This window comes from Miniopterus schreibersii, assembly GCF_964146895.1.
Source record: "Miniopterus schreibersii genome assembly, chromosome: 3".
NCBI classification, from domain to species: Eukaryota; Metazoa; Chordata; class Mammalia; order Chiroptera; family Miniopteridae; genus Miniopterus; species Miniopterus schreibersii.
The window spans coordinates 27758019-27774535 of record NC_138103.1 but is presented as its reverse complement, the minus strand read 5'-3'; the positions used below and the strand labels follow the sequence as shown (position 1 = coordinate 27774535).

General features: G+C 57.4%; 1 protein-coding gene across 1 annotated transcript; it reads left to right on the top strand.

Annotated features, from left to right (window-relative positions):
• Positions 1-1725: 1725 nt before the first annotated feature.
• Positions 1726-16362, top strand: LAT2 (linker for activation of T cells family member 2). The gene is made up of 13 exons (XM_081131760.1): positions 1726-1840; positions 5845-5965; positions 6450-6489; positions 9060-9103; positions 9272-9332; positions 9568-9605; positions 9844-9879; positions 9958-9988; positions 10523-10578; positions 11934-11996; positions 12321-12383; positions 13020-13143; positions 15525-16362. Exons 2-12 carry the CDS (start codon positions 5872-5874, stop codon positions 13124-13126), a joined length of 633 nt encoding a protein of 210 aa, XP_080987886.1. The 5' UTR covers positions 1726-1840; positions 5845-5871; the 3' UTR covers positions 13127-13143; positions 15525-16362.
• The last annotated feature ends 155 nt before the right edge of the window (positions 16363-16517 follow it).

Here is a 16517-nt window from a genome sequence, read left to right as displayed (position 1 = left end):
GGATTAAATGTAGCCTCGCCCACATGAAATAAGGGGTGGTGGTGATTGCACGGGCACAGGTTTGGGAGTCAGATGAGGTTAGTTTTAGTCCTGGTTTCACCACATTCAGGCATGGGGGCAAGCTCCTGGCAGTGAGGGCCCGCCCACAGGATCTCCCAAAACAAGCTCTAGTTCACGCACTGCCCTCCTCCCCCACGGGGTGGCGGCAGCGGGCCCAGCCCTTGGTTTCTGTTTCGGTTCCTGCTGAGCCTCCTGTCTGCACTTGGCCCCGCGCCAGCGCTGGCTGGGCCTGGACTGTGGGAAGTCTGGCCACCCCTGCTGGGGCCACGAGAGACACCCCATCCCAGGCCCGGTGCTGGGGAGACCAGACTCTGAAGTGCCAGGCTGAGGGGTGCTAGGGGACCCTCAGAGGCTTCCCTGGGATCCCTGGCAGTCGGGATGCCACTAATAGTTTCCTGGCCTTGAGCAAATTACTAATGACCAGCAGCATGAACACTGGAGCCCACTCCCGTGGTTACCAATCTCTCCCAGCGAGCCGGAGCCTTCCAGACCTCACATTACCTTGCACAGCTGAGGGAAGGGGCTGGCCGGGGGCAGCCGCCGGTCAGAATGAGGCTGTGCTCACGCTGCCAGTGCTCTCACCCTGCTCTGCCCGTGAGCCTCGTCTGGAAAATGGGGGTGATGAGATGTGGTACCCAGGACTGGAGAAGCTGTGATTGTCCTTCCTTCTCCTGACCTTCAGCTTGGCTGCCTGTCTTGCTCCCTCTAATGCCTGTGGCTGTCCTTTCCCCTGTCAACTATTGTTGTCTCCAGCTGTTTGGTAGGTCTTCTCTGTCCACCCATGTCCCATGTTCTGTGTATGTCTGTGTGTGTGTGTGTGTGTGTATGTGTACTGTATGCCTCATTCTTAGGACTCTTGCTCTCTGAGTATTTGGCCTCGGCTCTCTCAATGTGTCTCTGACAGTCGGTGGGTCTCTGTCTCTCTCTGTCTTCCTGTGTCTCCCCCTCTCTCCCAGTCTGAAGCTCTTGGTTGATCTCAGTCTCAGTCTCTGCCTGTCTCTCTGTCTGTCCCCCTGTGTCATTGTATGTTGTGTGTGTGCTCCTCTTTCTCATTTTCTCCCTGCCTGTTTATCTTTTTCTCTCTTCCCCTCTCTCTCCAATTCTGTGTCTCTAGGTCTCTGTGTGTGCGTGTTTTCAGTGTTGGTGTACATTTGTGTGTTCTCTAGTGTGTGCTTCTCCTGCTCTCGCTGCCTGTGTGCCCATGTGCACGCTCCCATTTCATTCTCCCTGTCTCTCTGTGTCTCTCTTACTCCCATGTGACTTGTGTTTACATGTGTGTATTTAGTGTGTGTGATTAAAAAAAAAAATTTAAAAACCTTGACCAGTTTGCTTAGTGGTTAGAGCACCAGTCCACAGACCAAAGGGTCCTGGGTTCGATCCCTGGCCCTGGTCTGGGCTCATGCCAGAGGCAACTAATCCATGTTTCTCTCTCACATCGATGTTTCTCTCTCCCTCCCTTCCACTCTCTCTGAAAAGCAACGGAAAAAAATCCTCGGGGGAGGATTAAAAAAAAAATTGTGTGTGTGCGCGTCCATGTCTCCTGTTCCCTGCGTCTGTCTCTGCCTCTCAATTCCCACGCCCCGCCCCCCCGGGCCTGTGTCTCCCTCTGTTCAAGCAGAGCCTGTCCGGCAGGGCAGCGGATGTGAGGGATGATTCAGTCGCTGACAGGAAGTCTGCCGCCTTGCCTGCTGCCCGCAAGTGTCTGTGGCGTTAGTGTCAGTTCCAGCAGGTGTGTGGGCTCAAGATGAGGTGGCCGCAGTGAAGAGCCTTCAGCTCCCAGGTAAGCCTTTCCCAGGAGTGTCAGGAGCTCGGCCTTGAGGACAGGGGTCCCGAGGCCACCCCCATCCCCGACACCCTATGGGGGTTAGAGTAGCCTCACGGGCCCAGCTTGAGCACTTGGCGGCCCGCTGGGGGAGGTGGGAAGATGTCAGGACGCCTGGCACCCCCTCCTTTGGCCCCAGTCCTGCCCTGGCACCCCTGACTAGGGAGCCCTCACCCTGGACCCTGTAGCACTCAGAGGGGCAGCGGTTTCTGGGGCTTCAGCTGCTTTCCGGCCCTTACCTTCCCCAGCCCGGCCTGCAGTCCTAGGAAGCCTCCGGGGTGGTCCCATCCCTTCCAGAGACTGGTGAGGGGCCAGGACAGTGGCTCCCCAGGTCCATGCCCATGAGCCTAGGTTTCTTCATCTGTAAAATAGAACTGTAGCATCCCAGACACTGGACTACGGGAGCATGGGGGAGGCTTCACAGGCAAGTGTACGCAGGTCCTGCCCCAGGCCAAATGGAAACTGTCCCTGCCACCCCCTCTCTAATCCCCAGCCCAGCCTGCCAACTCCCTGCTGGGGTTCTGAGAGGTGTAGGCCCTGGGGAGCTCCCTGTGCCCAGCTCTGTCAACAGGTGGCCTGGCCTTCACCATCCGCAACTGCTACCCTGGAACAAGGGCTGCCAGACCCTGCATCAGTCACCTGAGCATTGAGAGCCTCCATTAGAGGCCTCTCGGCAGCCTCATCCGAAGGCCAAGGTTATTTGGGAAAACCAAACATACCCCAGAGCAGAGCCCGGTAGCTAAAGCCTTTCCAGGGCTCAGCCCAGGACCTCCCACTCTACCCCCACCCCCAGCCTGCCCTGCAGTCCTGGTGGGCCTCAGTTTCCCCATCTACAGTATGACAAGTGCTGGGAGAGTGGGCCTTTCTCGGACGCTGAGACCCGCATAGCCCAGCACCAAGGGCTTTCCCACAGCCAGCTTGTTGCAAACCTTGTTCATATGAAAACTGCCCACTTCCCCTTGAGCTATTTTGGCCTGCGAAGCCATGGGCTGTAGCAGCCTCCCTTCCTACCCCACCCAGCCCTGCTTGGCTTCTTGGGGCCTCCTGAAGCGGTTGCTTCTGCCTCTCCTGGGGCTCAGCCTCCTCTCCCTCCACCTCACCCCACCCCACCTGCTCTCAGGACATGGGTGGAAAGTGACGAGAGAGGGCAGATTTATTCAGGGGGTGGGGGGGAGCCACAGGAGTTTCCCTCAAATTAGTCTCTTTTTTAAAAAAAGTTTGATTCTTAAAAATGTAATATAAGAAAAAGGTGAAGGAGTGTGGCCTACAGAGGCAGCCTGCCCTGGGTTTGGATTCTGGCTCCATGACTGGCCAGCTGTGTGATCTTGGACAGAGTACGTACCTCTCTGGGCCTGGGATCTCCCACATGATGCTGCGGGTGTCTGTGACAACTAACAGGGGCTGGGACAAGATCACTCTCTCTTCCGATCCCACTCTCTCTTCTGCCTCTCCTGGGGCCCAGCTCCTCTCGGGTCCCAGCACAGCGCCCATACAAGGCAATGGAGGGAGGCTCAGGCTGCCTGTCCGGGGACCAGGCGGAGAAGGCACTGGATAGAGCTGCTCCACACTGTTCGCTGCAGGCCCAAAGGCAGCTCTGGCCCCAACAGGCTGCCCCTGCCCCTGCCCCTAGGACCGAGGTGATGGCCAGTCATGGTGGTCACAGGCAACTGTGCCCCACCCTGCACTAGCACCTTCCATTCATCATCTCGATGCCAGGCCTCATGTGACAAACCCACGGGAAGAGCGTCATTATTTCCCTCATTTAACAAAGGGGCGACCAAAGGCCCATGACACGGGGATTCAATTTTTGTTCCTGGGCAGAATTTGCATGTGCATGCTCCCCTCCCCAGCCTCCCCCAGCGCCAGGTGGGTGGACGTGGCCCAGGGCTGGGGCCACCCCTGAGTGTGCTTCACCTCAGGAAGCAAGAGGGCTCTCCCATAGTCAGGGACCCCGGGGTGGAGGGCCACCCTTCCCCAGAGGTCAGCAGGCCATGTCCCTGCCCTTCAAGGGCCAAGTCGAAAGCATGGACTTCCTTCTGGGGATGGCCGGTGGTGGACTCATGTCCCAGCTCTCAGGGATGGGCATGTGTGTGACCCACCCCGTGTGTCCATGCCCAAATCTCCTTCGGGGACAGAAAGAGTCACTGTCCTAACCAAAGGATAAAGTTGCTGAGGGGCAGGAGCCTGAGGGAGCTGTCCAAACTAGCCAGCTGGAAGTAAGACCCTCAGTAGGTTTCTCTGAAGGAAGCGCAGCCATGAGCCTGGCTGGACGTGCTTCACCCCCTTTTCACAGATGAGAATACTGAGGCCAAGAGGTGCTGAGGCACAGGCAGGGCTTGACCCCAGGAGACCTCCCTCTAAGGCAGGTGTCCCCAACTTCAAACAGCCTGAGATGGACTTGGGCTACCCAGGAGTCTGGGAAGGAGTCCGCCCTGCGGCGGCCACAGGAGGCAGGGCAAGGTGTGCAGACCAGGACAGCAGTGCCCAGCCTCTGAGAGGAGGGCAAGCGGATCCCTCTCAAACAACACCCTGCATGACAGGGGTCGATCTTTCTTCTCCGTGGAGGCTGCTCCGTCACGAGATTTGGGAAGTCTGTGTTCCCACGGACTTACTCAGCGTTCTGGGGAAGGAGAAGTGGTTCTCTGTGACCCGTCCCTGAGCCGGGCTCCGCACCGCGTGACGATTTCTTGTCTTTGCCAGACATTCAGGAAGCTCAAAGAGGTGAGGGTGCAGGTAGGGGCACACAGGCTTCAGGGGAGCCTGAAGCCAGAGGTGGGCAGTGCGAAGTTCATCTTCTCCCCAAGGCTACCCCTCCCCAGCTGTAAGGGGGGGGAGCCCTCCTCCCTGATGCTCGATGCAGGACACACAGGTGTGCACAGAGTGGACGCTCAGTGGTGGGGGCTCCATGTGCTACCTGGGGCATGGCCCCCTCAGACACCCCCTGCTGCCCTTCATCTATGTCCTGAATATTTTGAGGGGGCTAAATCTCCTTTCAGTTCCAATGATTCTCCTTGGAAACTCCCTCAAGAAGGCTGCACTTGCCTTCACCTGACCCTGGTGCATGGTTTTGATCGCCAAAGCCCAACAATCGCAGTGTGGCACTGAGGCCGTGGCTGGGACCAGCCATTAAGACAGCAGTCAGCAGTCAGCAGTCGGGGATTCAGGGCCTCCTTGCCCTGCAGCCTCTCTCCTCCAGCCCCACATCCCACCATGAGCCACCGTGTGCACATGCCAGGTCCCTTTGCCCTGAGCACGCTTCTCCCATGTTCTCAAGCCCACCTCCTCCAAGAAGCCTTCCCTGATCTCCCTCCTCCCAGCTCCCAAGATGGGAGGAATCTGGGTGCACAGATGTTTAATGAATGGAAATCCCACCCCCACCTTCTCCAGGAGGCCATGGATGAGGCGGAAAATTGCCTTAGGTTTGGGTGAGGGTTGCTGGGGGCTCCAATGCAGAAGGGTGTCCACAGACTTTGAGCTTGGGAAAGAAAGCTGGATTTATAGGAGGGAGGAGATGCAGTAGGCAAAGCCAGAGTTAGGGTCTGGATACTGGAACCTGAATCCTGTCTTTCCACTTAGCAATTGTGAGATCTCTGGCCTCAGTTTCTTTATCTGTGAGATGGAGTAAGCCTGTCCTTCAAAGGGCAATTGTGTCAATTAAGCAAGAGCATATACAGGAGTGTGCACATGACATGGTGCCGTCGGGTGGGTCCCAGAACCTTCCAGCACTTATCACGTATTGATGCTGGCCCTGGGGGACCAAGAGTACATGTCTGAGGTCAGATGGAGGAATAGGTCTGGTCCTCCAGCAGGGCGCGCAGGGCGCTCCCACAGCGTAGACTCAGCTGTGGGGCTGTCAGGGGACAGTGGGGTTAAGAAACCTGAGGGTGTGGGACTGGGCGGGTTCCTGGAGGGGTAGCCCTCTAGCCCTCCCACACTGGCTCATGGGGGCCCCCATGTTGTAGTGTTGCAGGAAGTGGCCAGGAGCAGACATGAGTGCAGAGACGGAGCTGCTGTGGCCCGGAGTGGCCCTTCTGCTGCTGCTGGGGCTGGTGGCCAGCCTGTGTGTACGCTGCTCCCGCCCAGGTAAAGGAGGGATTACGATGGCTGGTGGGGTGGGTATGGAGGGGGGCTCATGGGCACAATGGAGGAGGCAGTGTACCCAGAAACCCCCTCAGGCCCAGACCCGGCTGTAGTTAGAAGGGGCAGTCAGATAAGCCTCACAATACGGGGGCGACTCCCCCAAGGGCTGGCCCCAAACTGCCCCTGAATACAATCAGGCTTTGGTTTTGCTGGGTCAAGGGGTATGTCCGGGGCCCTGGAGGGGGGTGAGGGGGTTGCTCTGGACAAGGGAGGGGAGGCTGGGCTGCTTGGGGTGTCCACCTTCTCTATGCCCTGCTCTCCTAAATAAACGGTGAGAAACACCCTGTCAGTGTCAGGTGGCCCACAGTGATTGCAGGCCCCCGTGTCCTGTCCTAGGGCTGCACAGGGCACAGGGCAGACAGGATGAGGGGAGTCTCAGTTCCCACCCTGACTCTGAACACTTGCTAATCCGGTCCCGTTCTTGCAGGTGCGAAGAGGTCCGACAAAATTTATGAGCAGAGGAACCTGTGAGTGCCTCAGTGTCCCTGGCCCAGTGACTTTGTGTGCCCTAGGTGTAGGAATCCACCTGGCCATCCCAGCATGCTGTCCCTCACCCCTCTACTCACACCTCCTCCATGCTGGGCTCTGGTGGGTCCTAAGCAGTCAAGGGAAGGAGAGGGGGCACCCAGGGGCTGTCCAGGCCCTGCCCCACTGGTCAGCAGGGGCTTCGGGAGGAGGGGATGCCACTCTCCAGCTGGCCCAAGAGCATCTCCCGAGATCCTCCCTGTGAACCCAGCCCAGGGCAGCCTGCTGTGCTGGGGGGGGCGGGGTTGACAGAGGAATCCGGCCCTTTGGTGCAATGGGGGGGGGGGACAGAGATTGGGCACAAAGCAAAATGTGAACTGTGTCTGAGTCTCCCCTGAAAAATGCTAAAGGAGCTCAGGGGAGGCTGTGGGCATGTCCCTCGGGGCATTAAGGAAGGCCTGATAGAGGACGTGGCAAAGATTTTAAGAGAGAAAGAGGCAAAAGCGGACATTCCAGAGAAAGAGAGAGAGAACAGCGTGGGCAGTCGCTGACAGAGGACCAGGGTGGACACTGTCTTCCAGGGATGAGGTGGCAGGTACCGTGTGTCTTGGAGAGATGAGCTGGATGAGGGTGGGGAGAGGCCTTGGCCTTCGTTCTGAGGGCCAAAGGGGCCACAGAAGAGCTGGGAGCAGGGGCTTGTGTGCAGCAAGAAGGAGGGAGATGGGGTAGAGATGATATATGGGGTCAGTGAACCCAGCAGAGTGGTGGGACCCAGGTGACGGAGCCCCAGGCATCTTGAGAGCAGAGGGGCTGCTCTGTGAGTCCTGGAAGGGTCAGCAGTGCTGGACGCTGCAGACCAGGTTGGCCCTAGATCAACCCCAGGCAAGGGGGCAGCGGCCATTGGCGTCCTTACACTGACTAGGAGAGGGACTGATGGAGGGCTTGGGGAACCCCTGAGGCCTGCGTGTGCACATGTGCACAGGCCTGAACGCCCACTCATACCCACACGCTCCCTGCACACTTGCTCATGCGTGCACTTCTCACACATGCAGCACTATATGCACACCCGGGTGGCTACTCACGTACAAACGCACACACACACCCTTTCTCATTTCCTTTTGCAACTGAAAAACCACAGTGAGATTTGAAAATAGAATTTCCCCATCCAGACCCACCCCTGGGGCCAGGGCTGGATCTTTCTGGGCATCTTTGGCTACTTGGCTGTCTAGATTGCCGGCCCACAAACTCCACCAGGGGTGGGCTGGGCTCCCCTGGTGTCCCCTACTCTTCTGGGGCAAGGCAGGCCTCCTCAGTGTCTCCCCTCTCCCCTCCTCCCTCAGTCCCTGCCCACTCAAGGCCCCTAATTGGTCTTAGAACTGTGGACTAAACCTCCTCACGTAGGGGTGGGAAAATGGGGCCAGGGTGGAAGGGGGTAAAAAGGGAAGCTTGGGTTCTCCCCACCTCCCTAGGGTTCAGTCCTGCCAGCCTATACGAAACAACTGCTATGTGTGCCAGGCCCAGCTCCTGCAATACCTCCTCCGAGAAGCCATGCCTGACTCTGTCCTGTAAATTTAGAGCATCCTTCCTAAATCAGGTCATCTTGACCCCCAGCACCCCAGGAGCTCCTGGAAGGCTGGGCCAGGTACCCACATTAGTCCAGGGGAGGAGCCCAAAATTCTTTCATGGTTAACTAACCTGCTCCACCATCCTTAGTGGTGACTTCCATTCTCAAGGGCACTTGGTGGTCCAAAATGGCAGCTGGGGCTCCAGCCCTCACCTCTGCATTTCAGGCAGGAGTAAGAGTGAAGGAGAAGAGCAAAAAGGCTGTACTCCAGTTGTCAGTGACTCCTTTAAGGAACTTTCCCGGAACCCCCAACAACCTTGGCTTGCATTTCATTGAACAGAGTTTAATCACGTGGCCACACTCAGGGGCAAGGGAAATGCAGCCTTGTAGATGGGCGTGCTGCTGGCTAAACAAAAGTCAGGGTTGTGTTTCAAAGGAAGAAGGGGACACTGGGCAATGGCCAGACACCTGGCTGTGTCTGCTCACCCTGAAGTAGCCCCATCAGTTATTAGGTAGTAAATGGTGTGCTTGAGGGGTGTGCTCTCTTAGGAATGTTAAACACTCCTGGGGTGGTAGATGGGGGTGAGGGGCAGCCTCCTTGTTGCTTCGGGTTGAAGTCACTGCTGGGTCCCTGAGGAGTCACCCCAACCATCACACCCCAGAGTCTCGGGGCTGCCTCCCCAGCCCTGCCCGCAGACCCTCCTGACCATCTCGGAGGGTTCCTGGGTAGGCCATGTTGAGGGCTGGGGGTCTCTGGCAGCTGCTCCAGGCCAGGGCCATGTGGAAAGTGCAGGCACCCAGTGGGCAGGGGCAGGGAGCAGTCCAGGGAACGAGGCACCAGGGGGCAGGGCTCGGGCTCTGAGACCAGAGGGGTGGCAATTCCTTCTCATTCTTGCTCTGGTGTATCCCTCCTCTCTGTTCCTTGACCCCATCTGTCCATCTCTCCTCTCTGTCCCTTGGGCTGTGGGAGGCCGGGCCCTAGCTCAGAACAGTCCCGTATGTTTCCAGGCAAGAGAACCAACAGAACTTTGCAGTGACCCGGACCTACTCCTGTGAGTCCAGGGGCCGGGCTCGGGGTGGGGGGGTTCGTATCAAAGTCCCTTCTGCCTTCATCGCCCTGAGGTGGTGGCCACACCTGACCTGGTAGGGTGAGGGGATGAGGGGGCTACATTGACAAGCTGGCCTGGGGGGTCCAGCCAACACTTCCTTGTCCTTTGCAGTGGCCGGGCAGGTCTGGCCAGGCTCCCTGATGGAAACAGCCTCTGACCTGGCACCAGCAAGGTAAGAATGAGCCCCTTGTCCTGGGCCCAGGGGAGGCACAGCCCCCACTGGAGGTAATGAGGAGGACCCTGGGGGTCCCAACCTGGCTGAGTCCAGGCCAAGACCTTGCTCCCTCCTCAGACCTCAAGCTGGATCCTAGAGCCCCAGCAGGAGGCCTTCAAATCCCCTGAAAAACCCTAGGGCCATTCCTCACCCCTCAGGCCCTCCTCAGCCCCTACTCCCCCCTCCCCTGCAGGAAGGATAAGCTGCTGTGGTTCTCCCCAAGCCTCGAGGGTGAGTGACACTTGGACGCAGGAGTGGGGCAGGGGTGAGGTGGGACTGAGACAGGTGAATCCCTGGCGGGACAGGTACTGTGCAGGGGTGCAGGGGAGGTTGGGTGAGGACCAGGGGAGCCAGGGCAGAGGAGATACACAGCCAGGCTGGGAGGCCTGATGGGATTGGCCTAGTAGGGGAGGGGACAGAGAACAGGTGCAAAGGTGCGAAGGTAAGAAAGCCTCGGCCTTTCTTCCAGATCCTGCGTCCCCAAGGTACCAGAACTTCAGGAAAGGTAGGTGGGCTCCAGGGATTGGGGGCTGCGGTGGGGCCACCTCCAGGAGTTTAGGCCTAACTCTGCCTCCTCCTGCAGGACGCAGACACACATCAGATGCATCATACATGTGAGTGGCCTGCTCCCAGCCCTGGCACCTCGTCCCATCCCTGCCTACGCCTGCCCTGAACTTCCTTATTTATGAAGGTCTCCTGCCCTAGAACCCGCCAGCCCAGGCCCAGGCAGGCTCTTGTGGGAATGGGGACAGAGACAGGGACATGGTCCTACTCCGGGGACGGCCTGTGTGTGGGACTTCATCCTGCATCACCCAGTCAGAGACAAGTTACAGGGGCACCTAGAACCCCAGAGAGGAACAGTCTTCAGATATCTCACAGATGGGCAAACTGAGGCCCAGGGCAGGTGGACATTTGCGTAGGGTCACATGGCCAGGTGGCTACTGCCAGGCCACCACCCCTTCAGCCCCAAGGGGGCCCAGGGGTCCAGGGAAGTGGGATAGAGGGTTTGAAGGAGACCCTGGCCCAGCCCCCATGGGACCCTGGGGAATGATGGCCGGAGCAGCCCTTGCTTCACTGCCCCCCCTCCCCAGGAAGCCCTTACCCCGACCATGACCTGCCCAGCAACTGGTGTTGTGTTTTCTTGCCAGAGACCCCATCAACATGGACTATGGCAACTGGGGGCAGTCCCAGAAGCTCCGGGAAGGTGAGGCAGAGAGGGAGGAGAGGGGTAGGGAGGAGGGGCACGCAGCTCAGCTTCACTGGTGGGACCAGAGGCGTTTAGGAGACTCAGAGGTGGAGACTGTTTGGATGCACTGAGGAGTCTGGGGAAGATGAGGGAGCTGGCACCATGGGCAGGAGCCCAGGAGCAGAGGAGAAAAGGGACGTGTGGGAGTTAGGGGTGGGCCACAGGGGTGAGGAAGCAAGAGACAGATCTCTGGACAGGAGGAGAGCTGGGCCCCTTGTCATACAAGCCCCATTCGGGGCTGGGCACATATGGGACCTCAGAGGAAAGCCCTGGATGGGCAGACTTGATGGATGCTGAGCCCTGCAGGCTCTGAGGATGCTGGAACTCTAGGCCCTTAACACCTTTGCTTTAAGAAAAGAGGAACTGAGGACTGAGGGCAGGGAGTGCCTGCTGAGAGCTGCACAGGCCTGGGCTCCTGCCTGGGCCGTTCTGGGGTGGGGGTGAGGAGCCGTGGTGGGCAGGGAGTGGGATCCTCTCTTTCCCCCTGCCACTTTCAAGTTGGGGTGGGGCCCTCATTTCTCAGAGTCCTTTTGATGTAAATGGACGCTGGGTGGGATAGTGGTTAGACTCAGCTTCCCAGTTGGAATGGGGGTCAATGCTGGGTTGCCAGGCTCTGATATGCCATACCCAGCCTAAGCCCCTGGACAAAGGCTCTCAGTCCACCCAGCCCTGCCTGAAGGGTTCTGCTTCCAGATAGGTTTAGATCTGGTTCCTGTCTCTCCTGGCCCATCATGGCTCTTACTGCCTGATAGACAGGCCTCCCTTCATCCAAATCTCCATCCTGGGCTCGCCCAGCCGGGCATGGCTCAGCGGTTGAGTGTCAACCTAGGATCCAGGCGATCGGGGTTTGGTTCCCAGTCAGGGCACATGCACAGTTTGCGGGTTCTATCCCAAGTTGGGGGCGTGTAGGAGGCAGCCGATCAATGACTCTCTCATCATTGATGTTTCTCTCTCTCTCTCTCCTTCTTCTTTCCTCTCTCTGAAATCAATAAAAGATATATTTAAAAAACAACAACAAAAACCAAACAAAACAAATATCCATCCTGGGCCTGAATGCAGCCCCAACCCCTAACCTCCCCTCCCCAGTGCATTCAGGGGCAACCTTAGAGGACAGAGAAGGAGCCCAGGGTGGCAGCTGCTAAGCCAGCCCAGCACCCCTTAAGCTTATCCAGGGAAATGTTCAAGGCCCTGGGGGACCCAGAGGGCTGTGGGCTTAGCAGGGCTGGCTAAGGAGGGCTGGGCAGAGGGAGGGAGGAAGAGCCAGGCTTGACGATCAGGGCCCACCATTATGAAGCCCTCTCTCTCCCCAGCAGATGATGATGATACCAATTCCTATGAGAATGTGCTCATCTGCAAGCAGCACGAGCCTGACTCAGGTGAGGCTGCCAGCCTGGAGCTGGGCAGGGACTGGTGAGATCTGAAGTCCCCGTGGCTCAAAGGCGTGGCCCGCCTTGAAGCCCAAAAGGTCACGGGTACCTCCAGTGCCTTTGGGTCAAGCATTGCCTCGTGTCCCAGAAGGAGGCCCCATCATCCTGGGCCTCAGTGGGAATGCTCTATGGGGAGCCCTTCCTGTCCCAAGGCGCTGCCCACATGAGGGCACAGGATGCCTCTCTGGAGGAGCCGTGGCACCTCGCTGGCCTGAGGACTAGCCCTGGTGGCTTCCCCCCTTGCAGGCCCTCTCCTGGTTTCTCTCCCTACAGGCGAAGAGGATTATCAGAACTCGGCTTCCATCCAGAAGTGGCGGGAGTCCAGAAAGGTCATAGGTGTGTGGCCCAAGAGCAGGGGCTCCTGAGTGGTCAACTTCAGCAGGATCAGAGGGGCCTGGCCTGGGAGGATGGGGAGGAAGGGAGGCTAGAGTTGGGGGGGTGTCTGGCCTGGGAGGATGGGGAGGAAGGGAGGCTAGAGTTGGGGGAGTGTCTGGCCTGGCAGGATGGGGAGGAAGGGAGGCTAGAGTTGGGGGGGTGTCTGGCCTGGCAGGATGGGGAGGAAGGGAGGTGGGAGGCGGGGGAGGGGTCTGGCCTGGGAGGGCCAGGCCAGGGTGGGCTCCCCTGCAGCTGGGTCAGCTAATTTCACAATAAAGCCTTCAGCACATGGGTGGCTACACTGGCCTTGAACCATGCCAGGACGTCTCTCAGTGGCCATGGCCTCCTGAGGTCAGATCCTCCTGGACAGGCTGCCGGTCTCGCTGTGTGGATGGAGCCCACTCGCTCTGCTTCCAGGGCAGGACATATCTCTAGCAAATCCCAGAATAGGGACAGACACGCCATCCAGAGCAGCCTTTGCCTTCAGGCTGTTTGGTGGCACCTGGGGGTTTGAGCCCCGGTTGGGCGTTCTGGCTCGGGGAACAGGTCCGGGTGTGTCCCTGTGAACCAACTGACAGTTTGCCTGTTGGCCCACAGGGCAAGTCCAGAGAGAAGCACCCCCCTCCCCTGTAGGAAGCCCAGAGGAGGACGACGAGGGGGATCCCGATTATGTGAACGGGGACATGGCAGCCACGGAAGCCTAGGGCAGACCTAGGAGAAGGTACAACTGCCCTGGTGCAGGGTGGTGGCCTCACTGGCCAGAGGAGCCCCGTTCCACGGGAAAAAGATGAGACCTCAGGCTGGAAGAGCCATGGTGGGGGTCAACGGGGAGCACCCATGGGTGCCGAAATGGGGTGGCTCTGCAGGGTGCTGGGCTTGCCTACCTTGTCCCCAACTCCCATGGCAAACTTGGTAAGGTGACAGATTCATCGCAAGCACAAAGATCTCAGGCTGTGAGGTTGTCAGGCAGGGAAGTTTGGTGAGTCGGGTGAAGCTGGGCTCTGGGTGGGTCTCTGCAACCTTGGGGGAGTGACAACCTCCCCAGACCTATTTCCTCACTTGCAAAATGGAGCCAATGGGACCTGTGTCTTAGACAAGACACTGCACATAAAGCATGAGCCCAGCAGGGCTTGGCCAGCGTTGTACTCAGGGACAAGGGGCAGGACTGGGAGATGATGGTACTTATGACAATGGTGGCTGAACTGTGTTAAGCCACTCTGCAGGCCAGCATGGAGTCAAGTGTTCACACACACCATCTCTTGCCACCCAGAGGCAAGTCCCAAGAGAAGCACCTCACTCCCCTGTAAGCCATCTGCCCAAGGTCACACTTAGAATAAGTGGAGGGGGAGGACATTAGAGTGGCAGGATCCACTCCAGAGCTCTCTTGGTGGGTGGTGGGCTGGGCCTGCCAGGAGCCAGCCACAGAAATTTGAGCCCAACATACAGAGGCCCACTGTTCATTTTCATCCAATATTTACCACACCTGCCAGGGGCATGTCCTGCCGTTGGTGCTAGGGACACAATAGTAAACCCAACACACAAAATGCCGACACTGTGGTGGATAGATACAACCGATCCCTGTGAGCTAAGAGACAGGAGAGCCCAGCCTGTGTGGCTTGGCAGTCGAGCACAGACCTAGGATCCAGGAGATCCAGGTCCGATTCCCGGTCAGGGCACATGCCCAGGTTGCAGGCTCGATCCCCGATCCCCGGTGGGGGCGTGCAGGAGGCAGCCAACCAATGACTCTCTCATCATTGATGTTTCTATCTCCCTCTCCCTCTCCCTCCTCCCTCCCCCCTCCCTCTCTCTCTCCCTTCCTCTCTCTGAAATCAGTAAAGACATATTTTAAAAAAGAGAGAGATAGGACAGAGGAAATAGAGCATGCTAGATGGTAATAAGTCCTGTGGCGACAAATCCGGCAGGGAAGAGACAGGCAGTGTGGGACTTAGGTAGGGAGGTCAGGGAAGCCTTTTGGAAGGACACTCCGGGGAAGGACACCAGGCAGAGGGACTAGTAAAGGCATGCTCAGAGGCTCTGACAACAGCGGGAGGGAGGTGGGGTGATGGGGAAGTGATAGAGGTGGAGGAAGGAAGTGGAGGCGAATCATTAAGGCCAGCACCTGGGGTTTTTCTGAGATTTGGGAAGGGAAAGGGGAAACATGGGAAGGTTTGAAACACAAGAGTGACTTGATATTTCTAAAGGATCATTGACTACTGAACAGAGAAATGAATACAGTCAGCCCTCCAAAACCATGGATTCAACCAACCTTAGTTGCAAAATACTCAGAAAAATACTCAGGGAAAAAAAATCTCAGGAAAGTTCCAAAAAACTAAATTTGAATTTGCCACACACTGAGCACTACACTGAATCCACGCAAAGGAAGTGTAGGCGTACCCTGCTGCATCCTACATGCAAATACACCATTTACATAAGGGACTTTACCATCCTCGGGTTTTGGTATCTGATGGGCTGGGAGGGATGATCCTGGAACCAATCCCCTGAGGATACCAAGGGACAGCTATACAGGGGGACAGCAGTGGGAGCAGGGAGACCCGAAAGTTAAGAGTCTGGATAAAAGATGCCATCTTGGCCCAGGGAGGCAGCAAGAGAGGCAGATACTGAGTGTTTTGGGGAGTCAGTAGGAATCACTGATGCCTTGGATGTGGGTGCTAGGTAGAGGAGTTGAAGAGGGTTGCAGGTGTTTGCCTGAGCAATGAGAGGGTGTCTGTCAGCCACTAAGATCTGGGAGGCTACAGGCAGAGCGGGTTTTGTAGGCCTGTTAACTGGAGAGGCCCATGCGGGGGAAATATGAAATGGGCGTCAGCACCTGGAGTTGGGAAGTCAGGCTGGAGATAGACACTGAAGACAGGTCAGAAGAACCCAGGCCTTGGCCAGGACCAAAGAGCACAGTCAGGATTTTAAAGGAAAAGAGGAGCTCTTAGGATAAACTCAGCTTCATGGGTGGCTCCCTCCCCAGCCTGGGAGGGCAGCTGAATGCTGACCATCACTGTGCGTCCCTCCCACTACGGAACCAGTCACTCCCGTGCCAAGGGAACAAAGTGCTCACCAAGCAGGCCTTTTAGCCAACCACTTTCCTTCTAGCCAACCATTTTCATCTTCGCTGAAGGAGCCAAGGAAGCCAGAGCTCATAGGAATGTTTACCGTCTCCCAAAGATCACTTCTCCAGAGCTGCTCTACTTCTGGACCCCACCACAGTTACTCATGGGAGGTGCACCAACATGTCCCACGGACCATCGCTCTGGCCACGTGGGACCAGCCTGAGGAAGGGCAGTTACACGTGGAATCGGCTTTCCTGGGGCTGGGCAGGAGCCCGGTGCCGAGGGCAGAGCAGCTCCCGCCGTAATTGAATGCCCAGCGCTGAGGGCATGTCACATCCGCATTCCCACATCTAAAACATCTACAGTACTGGTGTTCGTATCCTTTCTGCTTTGGATTTGGATCCCAAATTGCTTACCAGTCGGTTGCTGGGATTTTTTTGTGATTGATAAGTTTGTATAATTAATTTATATAGGTGGAGCCATATTTAATATTCTACTTTCCAGGGTAGATTTTGTCTATCTTGTCTCCTATAAGCATTACATGTTCTAATTTCAGCAGACACTTGGGGAGCCCTGGCATTCCTTTCCTTGGGCCTCAGTTCACAGAAGAAGAGATGAGGCTACAGGCACCCATATGCTCTGTCAGTGGGCACATCCTGTGGACAGTTTCAGTTCTGCCGAAGGGGCAGGCAGGGTGCAGTGGTGCCCCGTTGACCGGAACCCCTCCTCTGCTCCAGGCCAGCCTCGGCTCGCTGATTGGGCAGCATGACTGTCTCATGGGAAGGGCAGAGGCCCAATGGGACCTGAGTCAGAAAAGCCAGTCAGGGAAAAATGCCTCCTCCAGTGGAAACGTCTCAATAAACCTTTTCAGTTTGAGCCGTAATTCTCCAGTGTCTGCTTTCTCTGCTTCATGCAAAACCAGGGGAATGAATCGGCCTCTTGTTTCATAGAAACGGACCCTGAGGCCTGGAGAGAGGGAGGGCTGGGGATAGAACCTTGGGCCCCAAGTCCAGCTCTTTCCAGGATGCCACACCAA